Source organism: Carcharhinus amblyrhynchos, chromosome 15 (genome assembly GCF_965287045.1).
Source record: "Carcharhinus amblyrhynchos chromosome 15, sCarAmb.v2.hapA, whole genome shotgun sequence".
Taxonomy (NCBI): domain Eukaryota; kingdom Metazoa; phylum Chordata; class Chondrichthyes; order Carcharhiniformes; family Carcharhinidae; genus Carcharhinus; species Carcharhinus amblyrhynchos.
Window position 1 is genome coordinate 69,916,905 of NC_137338.1, and position 15,675 is coordinate 69,932,579.

The following is a 15,675-nucleotide window of genomic DNA, read 5'->3' on the forward strand; positions in this document are numbered from 1 at the left end:
TGTACCTGTAAAGACTTGATTACCTGTAAAGACTCACGTTCCAACCATTATCTTGTAAACTGAGTTTGTGTCTACGTATGCCCTGTTTGTAAATACAACCCTGAAGAAGGAGCAACATTCCGAAAGCTGGTATTACCAAATAAAACCTGTAAAACTAGCCAGATGCTGGGCAACTCAAACCATCAGTCCTGGAAACATTCAGGAAGCTGTTTCAGACATGAAAACTTAGCTATCCTTTCCAGATGTTGTCTGATAGGTTGAGTGTTGTACAGCAGGTACTACCACCCAGGTCATTTCCCTTCCTGTGGGTGGACTTGAGCTATTCTTAGCTTCTCCTCAGTGCAATCATCATCGCTTCACTTGGTAGACAGCTGAGAGTCTATGATAAAGCATACAGTATTAGTATCATAGAAACCCTACAATACAGAAGGAGACCATTTGGCCCCTCACATCTGCGTTGACTCTCTGATAGACCATCCTACCCAGGTTGTATTCGCATAACCCCACATATTTACTCTACTAATCTCTTGAACCTACACATATTGGGACAACTAAGGAACAATTTTTTTTAGCATGGCTAATCCCCCTAACTTTTGGACTGTGGGAGGAAACCGGAGCACCTGGAGGAAACCGACGCAGACACGGGGAGAATGTGCAAACTCCACACAGCCACCCAAGGCTGGAATTGAACCCGAGTCCTTGGTGCTGTGAGGCAGCAGTGCTAACCAATGTGCCACCATGCCTTTTATGGGCATAGAGAACAAGAGCAAGGAAGTTATGTTGAACTTGAATAAGACACCAGTTTAGTCTCAACTGGAGTATTAAATCCAGTACTGGGTGCCACACTTCATAAAGGATACAAAAGCATTTGGAGTTTTTTTTATTCATTAGTGGGACACACTATTTGCTGGTTGGTCAGCATTTATTGCCCATCCCTATTTGCTCCTGGAGGGCTATTGAGTGTCAACCACATTGCTGTGCTGTAGCACATGTAGGCCAGACCAGGTAAGGACGGCAGATTTCCTTCCCTAAAGGACATTAGCGAACCAGATGGGTTTTTATGATAATCGACAATGGTTTCATGGTCATCAGTAAATTCTTAACTCCAGATATTTTTAACTGAATTCAAATTTCACCATCTGCCATGGTGAGATTCGAACCTGGATCCTCAGAACATTAGCCGAATTTCTGGATTAATTGTCCAACAATAATACCACTAAGGCCTCCAGCTCCCCTGGTGCAGGCAAGGTTCACAAGAATGGTTCCTGGGTTGAAGAACTTCAGTTATGAAGATCGATCAGAGTAATTAGGATTATTTTCCTGAGACAAAAGGAGGTAGAGAGAGGCATTCAAAATGATGAGGGGTCGGGACAGAATATAGGGAGCAATTGTTCAGAGGCCCATTCATTATTAATTTGCTGCTGAATGAGGGTTAGATCTTTGGTGGCTGGTAACTCAGACCAAATCTCACTTTGTAGAATGAGACAAGTTAATTTTTTCCCTTCCATCAGAACCTATCCTATCTCCCACTCCAGATAATTGACCATAAAGTTAAACGATAGAGTCGCCACAGTCCGAGATGATCAACTGATGATCTCCCTTTGAGGGGGAGAGTTGACTGGTGGTGATATAACCTGAGGATCACCACAACTCAGGCAACGGGCAAGGAGGCAGTTCCTTCACAAATAACCTCAGCCGGTACAGGAATTGAACCCGTGCCGCTGGCATCACTAACTAACCGTCCAGCCAAGTTGACCACGATATCCAAACTGACGCTCTGATAGTGAGGCAGCACTGGAGGTCCTGGTTTGAGGCGAGGCATTAAATTGAGGCCTTGTCTGCCCTCCCAGATGCTTGTTTCAAAAGAGAACAGGGGAGTTATCGGGCATTAAAAGGAAAGAGCATTAATGTATTTGTCTCAAGGGCCTACTCCTGCTCCGATTTCTTATGTTCTTATTGCAAAGCGCCTGTTCCTTCAACAGCACCTTCCAAACCTGTGACCTCTACTACCTAGTAGAGCAAGGACAGCAGGGACACGGGACACCACCACTATCGTGTGACGGCGTAATAACGATTCTTATCGCATGTGCGGTAAAGGTGAGATTTGATATGATTATAAAATCCCAAATCATTGTTGACTTTTGTAGATTACTGCAACATATGATTGAGAACTCCTAACCTGCTCTTTAAACATCATTGTACAAAGTGATCCAGAGAGAAATATAATGAATGAACACTGCTCTCCAAACCCTTTCCTCCTGTTCTGTAAAGGTCACTGTAACCCATCTTGAGCAGGGGTGTTACTCCAATGTTGTAATTCCTAGTATGTTCTAACATGGTGGACTTGGGTCAGACCTGATGTGGAGATGCCAGCGTTGGACTGGGGTAGGCACAGTAAGAAGTCTCACAACACCAAGTTAAAGTGCAACAGGTTTATTTGGTGGCAAGAGCTTTTGGAGCACTGCCCCTTTATCAGGTGAGTGGAGAATTGGGTTTACAAACAGGGCATATATGATATGCTGCAGGAAAGCATGTTCCAAGGCATTGTACGTTGACAAGATCATGCAGACACTACAACAGATGACTAGATATCGTTGAACAATCACCAGGCAGGGATGCTCCCTTGTCAGGGAACACTTTAGCAGTCAAGGGCATTCAGAGACAAGCCTCTGATCTTTGAGTAGGTGTTCTCCAAGGGGGCCTTCACGACACACGACAGCGCAGAGCCGCTGAGCAGAGACTGATAGCCAAGTTCCGCACACATGAGGACGGCCTCAACAGGGATCTTGGGTTCATGTCACACTATCTGTAACCCCCACGACTTGCCTGGGCTTGCAAAATCTCACTAACTGTCCTGTCTCGAAACAATTCACACCCCTTCAAGCTTGCTTAACCCTCTCTCCATTCACATTGTCTGCACCTATAAAGACTTGATTAGCTGTGAAGACTTGCATTCCACCCATTATCTTGTAATTGAGTTTGTGTCTATATGTGCCCTGTTTGTGAAACAAATCCTGCACTCACCTGATGAAGGAGCAGCGCTCCGAAAGCTCGTGCTACTGAATAAACCTGTTGGACTTTAACCTGGTGTTGTGAGACTATTTATGGTGCCCACCCCAGTGCAACACTGGCATCTCCACATCAAGATTCGGAAGAATGAGAGACCCGGATCCAGTTCCTGTTACAATCCAGAAGCAATCTCATCAACTCTGCTGATTGGTGTTTAAGGGCTCCCTCTCTGCAATTTTCTTAATTTCAAAATTATATGTATTAAATAAATTTATTCAGAAATAATCTGAAAAGACATTACAGAAAGCATTTTCAATCATTAACAAACAGTGAAAAATGACTGTATTTACATTTTCCTAAATGCTCAATTTACAGTGTTTAGTTCTATAATTTTCACACATTACATTATAACCCAGAGTTCTTTATCAATCCATATACATTCGTCACATTGCACTGTGTGGTGCTTTTACAGAGTTACACACAGATATTCAGTTCGAGGGTATTTTTTTACAGTTGCTAGCCTCTTGGTCTGCCTTGGTTGAAGTGCCTTAAAGGGTGGCCTTTTCATGTTGTGCCTTTGTGGCGACTGCCCCAAGCTTCAGAGGGTCCCTCCCTCAGCACGTAGTCTTGGACCTTAGAATGTGCCAGTCAGTCAAGGACAACTCTTCGCACCAGAAGATCAGCAGGTTTCGGACAGACCAAAGAACATCTTTCACCGAGTTGATGACTCTCCAACAGTGGTTCATATTTGCCTTGGTGTGAGTTCCTGGGAACACTTTGTAAAGACAGTAAGAAGTCTCACAACACCAGGTTTAAGTCCAACCAGTTTATTTGATAGTAATTCCACAAGCATCTCTACATCATGAACACCTCGTAAAGCCCAGAGTCCTGTGACACAAAGCTGCTCGGGATGAACTTTGACAAAAACCACGACATCTCTCTCCAGACCTTCTCTGCAATTACCATTTCAATAGGGAGCTCAGCCTGGAGATCCTGGCTGCTGGTGTCCCAGGGCCTGAGTGTCTGAAATCAGCTGGCAACTACCCATCAATTCTCACTTGTGGTTAGTTTCCGGTGGTACTTCAAAGCGGCTGAATGAGGGTGTTTGCATCTGAAAGGATTTCCCTCTCTATCCCAGACAGTCACTGATAGTGTTAGCACTGAGTACAGGGACTGCACAGACTGCAAATGACCAAACTTCTCAGTCACGTTGTCACCATTCAAAGGGAGAACTCACTGCTACAGCGGCTTTTTTCTTGTTTTGGGACTGGAGGCCATTCAGCCCAACAAAGCTCATTGAAGCCATCAATGAGAATCAAGGTTGATCCGTATCCTCCTTTAATTTACCCTGTGTTTGTTCTGTAATCATTAATTATCAAAAATCTACCAAGCTCAATTTCAACAGCATTTTGGGAAGAGAATTCCAAATTCCACAATTGTCTGTAAAGCATGGCTTCCCAACTTAACTAACTATTTCTATGCTTCCCTCCCTATGGGTGGCATGGTAGCACAGTGGTTAGCACTGCTACTTCACAGCTCCAGGGTCCTGGGTTCGATTCCTGGCTTGGGTGTGGAGTTTGCACATTCTCCTCATGTCTGTGTGGGTTTCCTCTGGGAGCTCCGGTTTCCTCCCATGGTCCAAAGATGTGTGTGTTTTAAGTTGATTGGCTGTGCTAAAATTGTCCCTTAGATGTATAGGTTAGAAGGATTAGTGGGTGGATATGGGGGGTAGAGTCTGTGTGGGATTGTGGTTAGTGCAGACTTGATGGGCCAAGTGGCCTCTTTCTGTACTGTAGGATTTTTATGATTCCCTTTGAAATAAAGGCCATCATTCCAAAGATGTGCGGGTTAGGTTGATTGGCCATGCTAAGAAATTGCCCCTTGGTGTCCAGGGATGTGTAGGTTAGAGGGATTAGTGGGTAAAATATGTAGGGATATGGGGCCTGGGTGGGATTGTGTTCGGTGCAGACTTGATGGGCCGAAGGGCCTCTTTCTGCACTGTAGGGTTCTATGATCCTACGATACTTTCTCCATTACACGCTAGTTTTTTTTGTGATTTATGCACAGGAACTTAAATCCCTCTGTGCTGAAGCCTTCTGTGTTTAAATAATATTCAGCTCCTTTATTCTTCCTACCAGAGTGTATAACTTCATATTTGCCTACAGTATATGCCATCTACCAAATTTTCGCTCACTCCCTTAACTTATCTATATCTCTCTGTGGTCTATTTGTATCATCCTCTCCACTTGTCACCTGCAAATTTTGCAATAGTACATTCACTTCCCTTGTCCAAGTCATTAATGTGTATTGTAAAGAATTGTGGCACCAGCATGGATCCCTGTGGCACTCATAGACTAGAATCATAGAATCACTGTGTTGCAGAAGGAGGCCATTTGGCCCATTGAGCCTGCACTGACAACAATCTCCCCCAGACCCAGTAACCCCATGTAACCCCTGTTAACCCCCTCACACTAAGGGCAATTTAGCATAGCCAATCCACCTAATCTGCACATCTTTGGAGTGCGGGAGGAACCCAGAGCACCTGGAGGAAACCCATGTAGACACGGGGAGAATGTGCAGACTCCATACAGACAGTGACCTAAGCTGGGAATCGAACCTGGGTCTCTGGCACTGTGAGGTAGCAGTGCTAACCACTGTGCCACCATGCCACAGGATCAAGGGTGAGGTATCTAAATGGATACGAAATTGGCTTCTTAACAGAAGCCAGAGGGTGGTTGTAGAGAGTTGTTTTTCAAACTGGAGACCTGTGACCAACAGTGTGCCTCAGGGATCAGTGTTGGGCCCACTGTTATTTGTCATTTATATTAATGATTTGGATGAGAATATGGGTGGCATGGTTAGTAAATTTGCAGATGACACCAAGATTGGTGGCATGGTGGACAGTGAGGAAGGTTATCTCCAATTGCAGCAGGATCTTGATCAATTGGGCCAGTAGGCTAATGAATGGCAGATTGAGTTTAATTTAGAGAAATGTGAGGTGATGCACTTTGGTAGATTGAACCAGGGCAGGACTTATTCAGTTAATGGTAGGGCGTTGGGGAGAGTTACAAAACGAAGAGATCTAGGGGTACACGTTCATAGCTCCTTGAAAGTGGAGTCACAGTTGGACAGAGTGATGAAGAAGGCATTTGGCATGCTTTGTTTCATCGGTTAGTGCATTGAACATTGGGATGTCTTGTTGAAGTTGTACAAGACATTGGTAAGACCACACTTGGAATACTGTGTGCAATTCTGGTCACCCTATTATTGAAAGGATATTATTAAACTAGAAAGATTGCAGAAAAGATTTACTCGGATGCTACCAGGATTTGATGGATTGAGTTACAAGGAGAGACTGAATAGACTGGGACTTTTTTCTCTGGAGCGTAGGAGGCTGAGGGGTGATCTTATGGAGGTATATAAAATAATGAGGGGCATAGACAAGGTAAATAGTCAATATCTTTTCCCAAAGGTAGGGGCGTCTAAAACTAGAGGGCATAGGTTGAAGGTGAGAAGGGAGAGATACAAAAGTGTCCAGAGGGGCAATTTTTTCACACAAAGAGCGGTGAATGTCTGGAACAAGCTGCCAGAGGTAGTACTAGAGGCGGATACAATTTTATCTTTTAAAAAGCATTTAGATAGTTACATGGGTAAAATGGGTATAGAGGGATATGGGCCAAACACGGGTAACTGGGATTAGTTTAGGGGTTTAAAAAAAAGGGCGGCATGGACAAGTTGGGCCGAAGGGCCTGTTTCCATGCTGTAAACCTGTATGACTCCATGCCACACTAGTTACAAGTTACTATTTTAAAATAGATCACTCTTCTTTCTTCAAGACCCAAAGAAATATGAACTTAGACTGTGCAGCCATTTCACTGAATTTTGACCCTTTTAGCCAAGTTTATCATTCTGGTGAATCTGCTGAATTCCCTCCAAGGTTGATTTTTCCTTTCTGTGAAGCAGTTGCTCCAGCTGTGGTCAAACCAGCCATTGGTATAACTCACACAACTCACTCACTGTCAAACCTGCTATGATTTTCCAGCATTTTTTTGATTTTGCTTTGGATTCCAGCATCCGCACTATTCTGCTTTCCTCTTGACATAAACCTTTGTGTAACCCTCTATGAGTCTATAATTTTGTCTTTTAAAAAGCATTTAGAGAGTTACATGGGTAAAATGGACATAGAGGGATATGGGCCAAATGCGGGCAACTGGGATTAGCTTAGGGGTTTTAAAAAAAGGCAGCATGGACAAGTTGAGCCTATTTCTGTGCTGTAAACCTCTACGACTCTATAACTCAGTTCTGAATAAATCATACAGACTGGAAACATTTACTCTGTTTCTCTTTGTCAGACTTGTTGAGTTTATCCATCATTTTCTGTTTTTATTATTGATATGACTAACAGTGCTTCCCCTGTCTATTGCAGACGCTTTGAATTAAAGCTCAACATTCCCAAGGATCTTTACGATTTGTTTTGTATCTATTAAATTTGTGATTTTGTTTTGAACTTTAATTTCCTCAATCCCCCGTTCCTAACTTCTCATCACTTTGAAAAATACTCTGATCTCTTTTTCTTGGATCTAAAGAGTGATTTTAAATTTCTCCTGACAGCCCTTTTTCCTCTCGATCGACAGGAATACACATTTCAGTCTGGGAGAACCCACAGGAGGCTTCTGAGTCAAAGGGGAGCTTACGATGTTAACATCAGGTCCAGCAGTGACTGTCTGGGATAGAGAGGGAAATCCTTTCAGATGCAAACACCCTCTTTGAAGTACCATTGAAAACTAACCACACATGAGGATTGATGTGTGTTGCCAGCTGATTTCAGACGTTCCAGGCCATGGGACACCAGCAGCCAGGATCTCATCTAATTGAGGGAAGGAGGGAGTCTCCCAGTCCCACAATGTGAGGCTGAGCCTGGGAACTCCCTATTGAAATGGTAATTGCTGAGGGAGACCTCATTAATCACCAATCAGCAGGGTTGATGAGATTGCTTCTGGTTTGTAACAGGAGCTGGATGCAGGTCTCTCACTCTTCCTAATCCAGTCTGGCAACCAGCAATGGCTCCTCTGGCTGAGTTCACTCTGTGTTTCACAGCTATTTTCTTCTCCTCTGTCGGTGTGTGTGAGTCGCTGGGGGAACAGGTTCAGGAAAAGGCCTTTCTAAAGGCGTTGGGTTTATGGGGCAGGCCCCGGCCCTCCCACCCCAGGCCTGTCCCAGCTCGCTTGTGGAAGATGTTCGAGAGGCGATCCAGTCCCCTCGCCCAGGGTGATTCTGAAGCTGACGTGTGCAGGGTGGAGGAGCTGGGGGTGGATGGAGACACCCTCCGTCACCTCCCCAATCTGGGTAAGTGATCCTAACGTGGGGCAAGTGTGTGGAGATTGGGGAAAGTGTGCTTGGAACAGTCAGGGTAGCTCTCTTTATCCAGAAAGTGGTCAGAATGTGGTGCTCATTACCACATAGAATGGCTTGGGTGCATGTTAGAAATACATTTGAGCGGAGGTGCGTCATGCATTAGATGTTCTAGTGCATGAATCACAAAAAGCTAGCAAGCAGGTCCAATAATAGTTAAGAAGGCAAATTGTATTTTTGCCTTTATTGCAAAAGGGTTGAAATTTAAAGACAGGGAGGTTTTGTTACAATTGTATAGGGGATTGGTGAGGCCTCACCTGGAATACACTGTAGAATTTTGGTCCCCTTCCCTTAAGAAAGGATATAGCACAGTGATTAGCACTGCTGCTTCACAGCTCCAGGATCCTGGGTTCGATTCCCAGCCCGGGTCACTGTCTGTGTGGAGTTTGCACATTCTCCTTGTGTCTGTGTGGTGTGAGTTTCCTCCTGGGTACTCTGGTTTCCTCCCACATTCCAAAGATGTGCAGGTTAGGTTGATTGGCCATGCTAAGAAATTGCCCCTTAGTGTCCAGGGATGTGTAGGTTAGAGGGATTAGTGGGTGAAATGTGTAGGGATATGGGGGTAGGGTCTGGGTGGGATTGTGTTCGGTGCAGACTCGATGGGCCGAAGGGCCTCTTTCTGCACTGTAGGGTCCTATGAATCTTATAATAACATTGGAGGCAGTTCAAAAGAGATTCACTTGGCTAATTCCTGGGATAAGAGGGTTGTCCTTTTCAAGAGAGGCTAAGTAGTTTGGGTTTGTATTCTTGGAGGTTAGAAGAGTGAGGGGTGACCTTTATTAGAATTGTAAAATAACAACAGTGCAGAAGGAGGTACTTGGCCCATTGATTCTACACTGCCTCTCCACTCAAACCTGTGCTATCCCCTATAATGTTATGCATGTACCCCATTAATTTCCCCTAACCGACACATCTTGGGACAATTTAGCATGGCCAATCCACCTAAGCCACAGATCTTTGGATTGTGGGAGGCATCCAGAGGAAACCCAGACAAGGGGAGAATGTGCAAACTCCACACAGACAGTCACCCTAGGCTAGAATCGAATCCAGGTCCCTGGTGCCGTGAGGCTACAATGTGGATATGCAGGCATTGAACTGGGGGTAAGCACAATTAGTAGTCTCAGAACACCAGGTTAAAACAGCACACACTTTTGGAGTGTCGCCCCTTCTTCAGAGTGAAGAACTGCTGTGAGGCAGCAGTGCTAACCACGATGTCACCCTCTAATACACTCTATCATCGGGCAACTTTCATAGCTCCCTGTCAGGGAATTGTGACAGGTGGGGATAGTAAATAGGAGCTGCCTTGCTTTGCTATTTGTTATTCAAACATATAAGATCCTGAGGGGGCTTGACCGGGTAGATGGTGAGTTGTATTCACTAGTAGGAAAGCCTCAAACAAGAGGACGTAGCTACAAGAAAAATTTAAAACTGAGGTGCGTAGAAATTTTTTCTTGCAGAGGGTGGTGAATCTCTGGAGTACTCTGTCCCAAAGGTGGTAAAGGTTGGACCATTTGGAACGTAGAACACTACAGCACAAACAGGTCCTTCGGCCCACAAGTTGCACCGATCACATCTATACCTACCAAGCCATAGAACTATCTGTAACTCCCAATCCCATTAAATCCCATGTACTCATCCAGAAGTCTTTTAAAAGACCCCAGCGAGTTCGCCTCTACCATCACCGGCAGCCGATTCCACTCACTCACCACCCTCTGAGTGAAAAACTCACCCCTGACATCTCCTCTGTACTTGCTTCCCAGCACCTTAAACCCGTGTCCTCTCGTAGCGACCATTTCAGTCCTGGGAAATAGCCTCTGAGAATCCACCCTATCCATTCCTCTCAACATTTTATAAACCTCTATCAGGTCGCCTCTCAACCTTCGTCTCTCCAGGGAGAAGAGTCCCAGCTCCCTCAACCTATCTTCATAAGGCATGCCTCCCAATCCAGGCAACATCCTTGTAAATCTCCTCTGCACCCTCTCAATAGCTTCCACATCCTTCCTGTAGTGAGGCGACCAGAACTGCACACAGTACTCCAAGTGGGGAAGTATTTTCCCACTTTAGAAGTATTTAAAATGGAGGTGGATAAATATTTGAGAGATCGAAGAATAAAGAGCTTTGGGGAAATGGCACAGAAAAGGACTTGAGGCTGGCGTAGATCAGCCATGATTATATTGAGTGGCATGTCCAGTTTGAGGGTCCTATCTCTGCTCCTATTTCTCATTTTCTTGTGGGACTCAATAAACATGAGAGAGAGCTGGCAGGAAGCTCATGAGGAGGACAAACACAGCAGAGTCTTGGAGTTGATGGGACTGCTCGTATAGATTCTCTCAAACTGTCTGCACAGCAACTAAAACCCTTTTCACACTGTCACCCTGCTGGGGGCTGCAGGATGTTCACGGTTCAATTGTCTACAGGGGGTCCAAATAATTTGTGAATCTTATTTGTGTCTTTAATTGTTGTCACAATTAGTTAGTCCTTGTCTGGGAAATCCCTCTGCTTCCTGGAGAGTAAGGTGTTGGGGGGTGCAGGCTATTTGAGGTTGCCAGAACAAAGGGTCCTGGGGGTTCAATGTGCACGCTGTATGTTACAGGGCAGGTTGAGTGAGTGAGGACAAGTCTGTGGGATCCTAGGCTTTATATATTCTGCATCGAATACAATAACAAGTTATGTTAAACCTGTATAAAACACTGGTCCAGCCTCAACTGGAATACTGGGTCTTAATTCTGCGCACTATGCTTTAGGAAGGATGTGAAGATATTGAGAGAGAGTGCAGAAAATATTCACAAAGGTGGTTCTGGGGATGTGGAACTTCAGTTACATAAAGTTCGGAGAAGCTGGGACTGTTTCTCTTGGAGAAGAGAAGCCAGAGAGAAAATTTGATAGGGGTATTCAAAATCATGAGGTGTTTGGGCTGGGAGAAATAGGGAGAAAATATTTCCATTTGTGGAAGGACTGAGAACCAGAGAGGAAACAGCTTTGAAAGAGATTGTTGCTACTTTTCCCAGCGACATGAGGGGGTTGATGGGTTTTTGATAAGAGAGGGGATTAAGGGTTATGGGGAGAAAGCGGGAAAGTGGAACTGAGCCACAACAGATCAGCCATGATCTTGTTGAATGGCGGGGCAGGCTTGAGGGGCTGGATGGCCTACTCCTGCTCCTATTTCTTATGTTCTTATGTAAATCTTTCTAAATACGGTGATTATTAGGACCGTGAATACACTGCCCAAGAGTGTGGGGGGCTGGGGGAGGGGGTTAGATTCAAACAAGGTTTTCCAAACAGAATTGGATCATTACTAAAAGAAAGAATTTGCCAGTCTAGAGGAAGTTGCTCTTTTAGGGGGCTAGCACAGATTATTGAGATGAATGGCCTCCTTGGGCAGTCTTTTTAGCAAAATGTGTCAGATTGTCAATTTCAGACTGAAATTCAACAGCATAGCCAAGTTTCTTCCCCAGATTGTCTGGGGACACGGTTTTTGCCTTCGTTCTGCCTGGTTGGGGACTGATGGAGTGAGCAAGGCCTGGTCCCTATCGGGGCACCATCTACATTTAAAAATATACTCTTCTACCCCCTGGCGAACACCAATGAATTATCCACCCTCAGTGTGTGCTATAACCATTCTAGAATTCTGTTCTATGATTCTGAGGGTGGTTTTGGCGGGCGGGGGGGGGTGCGGTCAGACGGTCCTGGGGTCTCCCAGTTTCCTGAGGTTGGCAGTTTGCCCAGTCTGTGTTTAGCCTTCACCTGTGTAGAGGAGACCACATCGGCAGTGAATATGTGGGGCCAAACTGAAGAAAGGAAAAGTGAAATACTGCTTTATCTGAAGAGTGTCTGGGGCCTTGAACAAGGAGGCAATCACAGAAAGTGTAACGTTGACCCTTTACATCTCCTCCCCCCTCATCGTCAATGGCCCCTACATTGGGGGGACTGCTTTGTGGAACACCTTCACCCAATCCAACCTTCCTGTCACTTGTTCTTATGACCACATGTCCGTCCTTGGCTGCAGTGAAGGCCAGCACAGACTGGAGGAGCAGCATCTCACCTTCTAATTAGGCATGCAGCGGCCCTTGAGTTTGACACCTTTAGATATCTCCTTCATGTGAAAACACCCATTCCTTTTAATATTCCATACGTGTATTGCCTCAATGCAAACCCTCCCCCACACCATCTGCCATTTACATAAGAACATAAGAAATAGGAGCAGGAGTAGGCCATCTAGCCCTTCGAGCCTGCCCCGCCATTCAATAAGATCATGGCTGATCTGTCGTGGCTCAGTTCCACATTCCCGCCCTCTCCCCATAACCCTTAATCCCCTCTCTTATCAAAAACCCATCAACCCGCGTCTTAAAAATATTTAGCGAGGCAGCCTCCACCACTTCAACGGGCAGAGAATTCCAGAGATTTGTTCTGGAAGTTGTTTCTTCTTGCAGTTTCTGTTGCTCAAACACATTCTCCTTCCTTTCTATTCTGACGATGGGTCCAGGGCTCAATGTTAACTGTTTCTCTCCCGACAAATGCTGGCAGACTTCATAGAATCCCTGTGCTGCAGAAGGAGGCTATTCGGCCCACTGAGTCCACACCAATGACAATCCCATCCGGTCCCTATTCCCCTAACCATACACATTTACCCGGCTAATCCCTCTAACCCATGCATTTTGAGACACTAAGGAATAATTTAGCGTGGCCAATGTGCCTATCCCCCACATTTTAGGGAGAAAACCAGAGTGCCCACAGGAAACCCATGTTAGACACGGGGAGAACATGTAAACTGCACTCAGATAGTGACCCTAGGCCAGAATTGAACCCAGGTCTCTGGTGCTGCGAGGCAGCAGTGCTAACCACTGTGCCACATGCTGTTTTTTATTTTTCCTGGCTTCCTCTGTTCTTGCTCCGATGATAAACTGTTTGACCTTCCCTTTTTGTCAGGTGGTCCAGTCTCTGGGCTGGGATCCCCGCCTCGGCTGTACGAGCGGAGACACCTTTACTTCAACCTGTCGGTGCTGGAAGAAGTGGAGGAGCTCACGCTGGCCCAGTTGGAGCTGACCCTCCTCGGAGACCCCTACCCAATCCCTGGAGTGTCCGCGACCTGCAACCTGTCCATCTGGAAGGTGGGGGAGAACCCCAGCTTCAGGCAGCAACCGGTCGCCTCGCAGTCCTTCCAGAACTTACACGGCTCCCTCTACTTCGATCTGACTCCGATCGCCAGAGCCTGGAGACACCCAGGCCGTAACCAGGGGGCGCTCCTGGAGATGGGCGGCTCCTCGATGGGGGATGGACAGGTACCCAGCCCAGCTTGCGGGCAGGTCGCCCGGGATCTGCGCGTCTCCCTGTTGGTGGTCACCTTGAACCGGGAGAAATGCAAAGCATCCAGGAGGAAGAGGAGCTCCTTCCAGCTGCCCCTTGTCTTCAGCCGGGTCTGCAAGCGGAGGAGGCTCCATATCCAGTTCAAGGATGTGGGCTGGCAACAATGGATCATCGCCCCCCAGGGTTACATGGCCAACTATTGCCATGGGGAGTGCCCTTACCCCCTGAGTGAGAGCCTGAATGGCACCAACCATGCCATTCTGCAAACACTGGTACACGCCACTGACCCTGATCACACCCCTCAGCCTTGCTGTGTCCCCATTAAGCTCTCCCCTATTTCCATGCTTTATTATGATAACAATGACAATGTGGTTTTGAGACATTATGATGATATGGTGGTAGATGAGTGTGGTTGTAGATAAAAAATCTTCGCTTTGAGTGAAGTTGCTTTCAACTTTTATTAAGTACTGGTCTCCCTTGTTTGGAAATGTTTGTTATTTCCCCCCCCCCAACAATAAATCTTTGCTTTCGAAAAATAATGCTTTTGTTTCTGGGTGAAAGGAGTAACCTTGAATTTAGTCTTAATCTCGAGGCTGATCGAGTGACAAACGTTTCCAGCTGGCTTCACTGAGCAGTTCTGAGGGTTGAACCTGGCTTGTTCAACCCTCAAGCCAGGGTTGAGGGATGGCACAGTGGTTAGCATTGCTGCCTCACAGCGCCAGGGTCCCAGGTTCAATTCCCAGCTTGGGTCACTGGCTGTGTGGAGTTTGCACGTTCTCCCTGTGACTGCTTGAGTTTCCTCTGGATGCTCTGGTTTCCTCCCACGGTCCAAAAATCTGCGGATTAGGTAGATTGGCTACGTTAATTGGCCCCTTAGTGTCAGGGGGCAATACATGGGGTTACGAGGATAGGGCCCAGGTGGGATTATTGTTGGTGCAGACTCGATGGATACTGTAGAGATTCTATGAATGGACACCTTCAGAGCAGATTAAGAATATTGTGCATTATCCTGAACACTTGGACATATTTGTCTGTTATGGATAGGATAGAGGTGGAGAGACTCTTCCCGCTCAAAAAAGACAGTAGGACTAGGGGGCACAGCCTCAAGATAAAGGGGAGGCGGTTTAGAACGGAGTTGAGGAGGAACTTCTTCACTCAAAGGGTGGTGAATCTCTGGAATTCTCTGCCCGTTGAAGTGGTGGAGGCTGCCTCGCTAAATATTTTTAAGAAGCGGGTTGATGGGTTTTTGATAAGAGAGGGGATTAAGGGTTATGGGGAGAGGGCGGGAAAGTGGAACTGAGCCACAACAGATCAGCCATGATCTTATTGAATGGCGGGGCAGGCTCGAAGGGCTAGATGGCCTACTCCTGCTCCTATTTCTTATGTTCTTAATTGTATTTGGAGGTTCATTTTGGTTTACAATGAATCTCAAATTTAATTTTTTGGTCACATTTCTTCATAATTGAGTTGAGTAGTTCATGTAAGGAGATAGAACAATGCATTGTTCAAAATATAACTCCTGTGCTATATTTGGGGGGAGGGGAACATTCGCAGGGAAATAGTGCAATTAAGGGAATGGGTGGAATTGTTATCAGTACAGACTCAATGGGCTGAATGGCTGCCTTCTGCACTGTATGCCTTCTATGATTTCGTGTGGCCAAACTACCTAACTTGCACATTTTTGAAGTGTGGGAGGAAATCGGAGCACCCAGAGGAAACCCATGCAGACACGGGGAGAATGAGCAAACTCCACACAGACTGTGACCCCAGGCCAGAATAATACCACTAGGCCATCACCTAGTGGTATTATCACTAGACAATTTAGCTGATTTTCTGCATGATGTTCTGGGGATTCAGGTTCGAATCCTGCCATGGCAGATATCTGGATTTAAGAATCTACTGATGGCCATGAAATCGGTGTCGATTGTCGGGAAAATTCATCAGGTTTGC

The 15,675-nt window shown here is 45.9% G+C and overlaps 1 protein-coding gene across 1 annotated transcript; it reads left to right on the forward strand.

The window, feature by feature from the left end:
* The first annotated feature begins 8,069 nt into the window (after window positions 1-8,069).
* Window positions 8,070-14,147, forward strand: gdf3 (growth differentiation factor 3). Its single transcript, XM_080203318.1, has 2 exons — window positions 8,070-8,355; window positions 13,348-14,147. Exons 1-2 carry the CDS (start codon window positions 8,070-8,072, stop codon window positions 14,145-14,147), a joined length of 1,086 nt encoding a protein of 361 aa, XP_080059444.1.
* The last annotated feature ends 1,528 nt before the right edge of the window (window positions 14,148-15,675 follow it).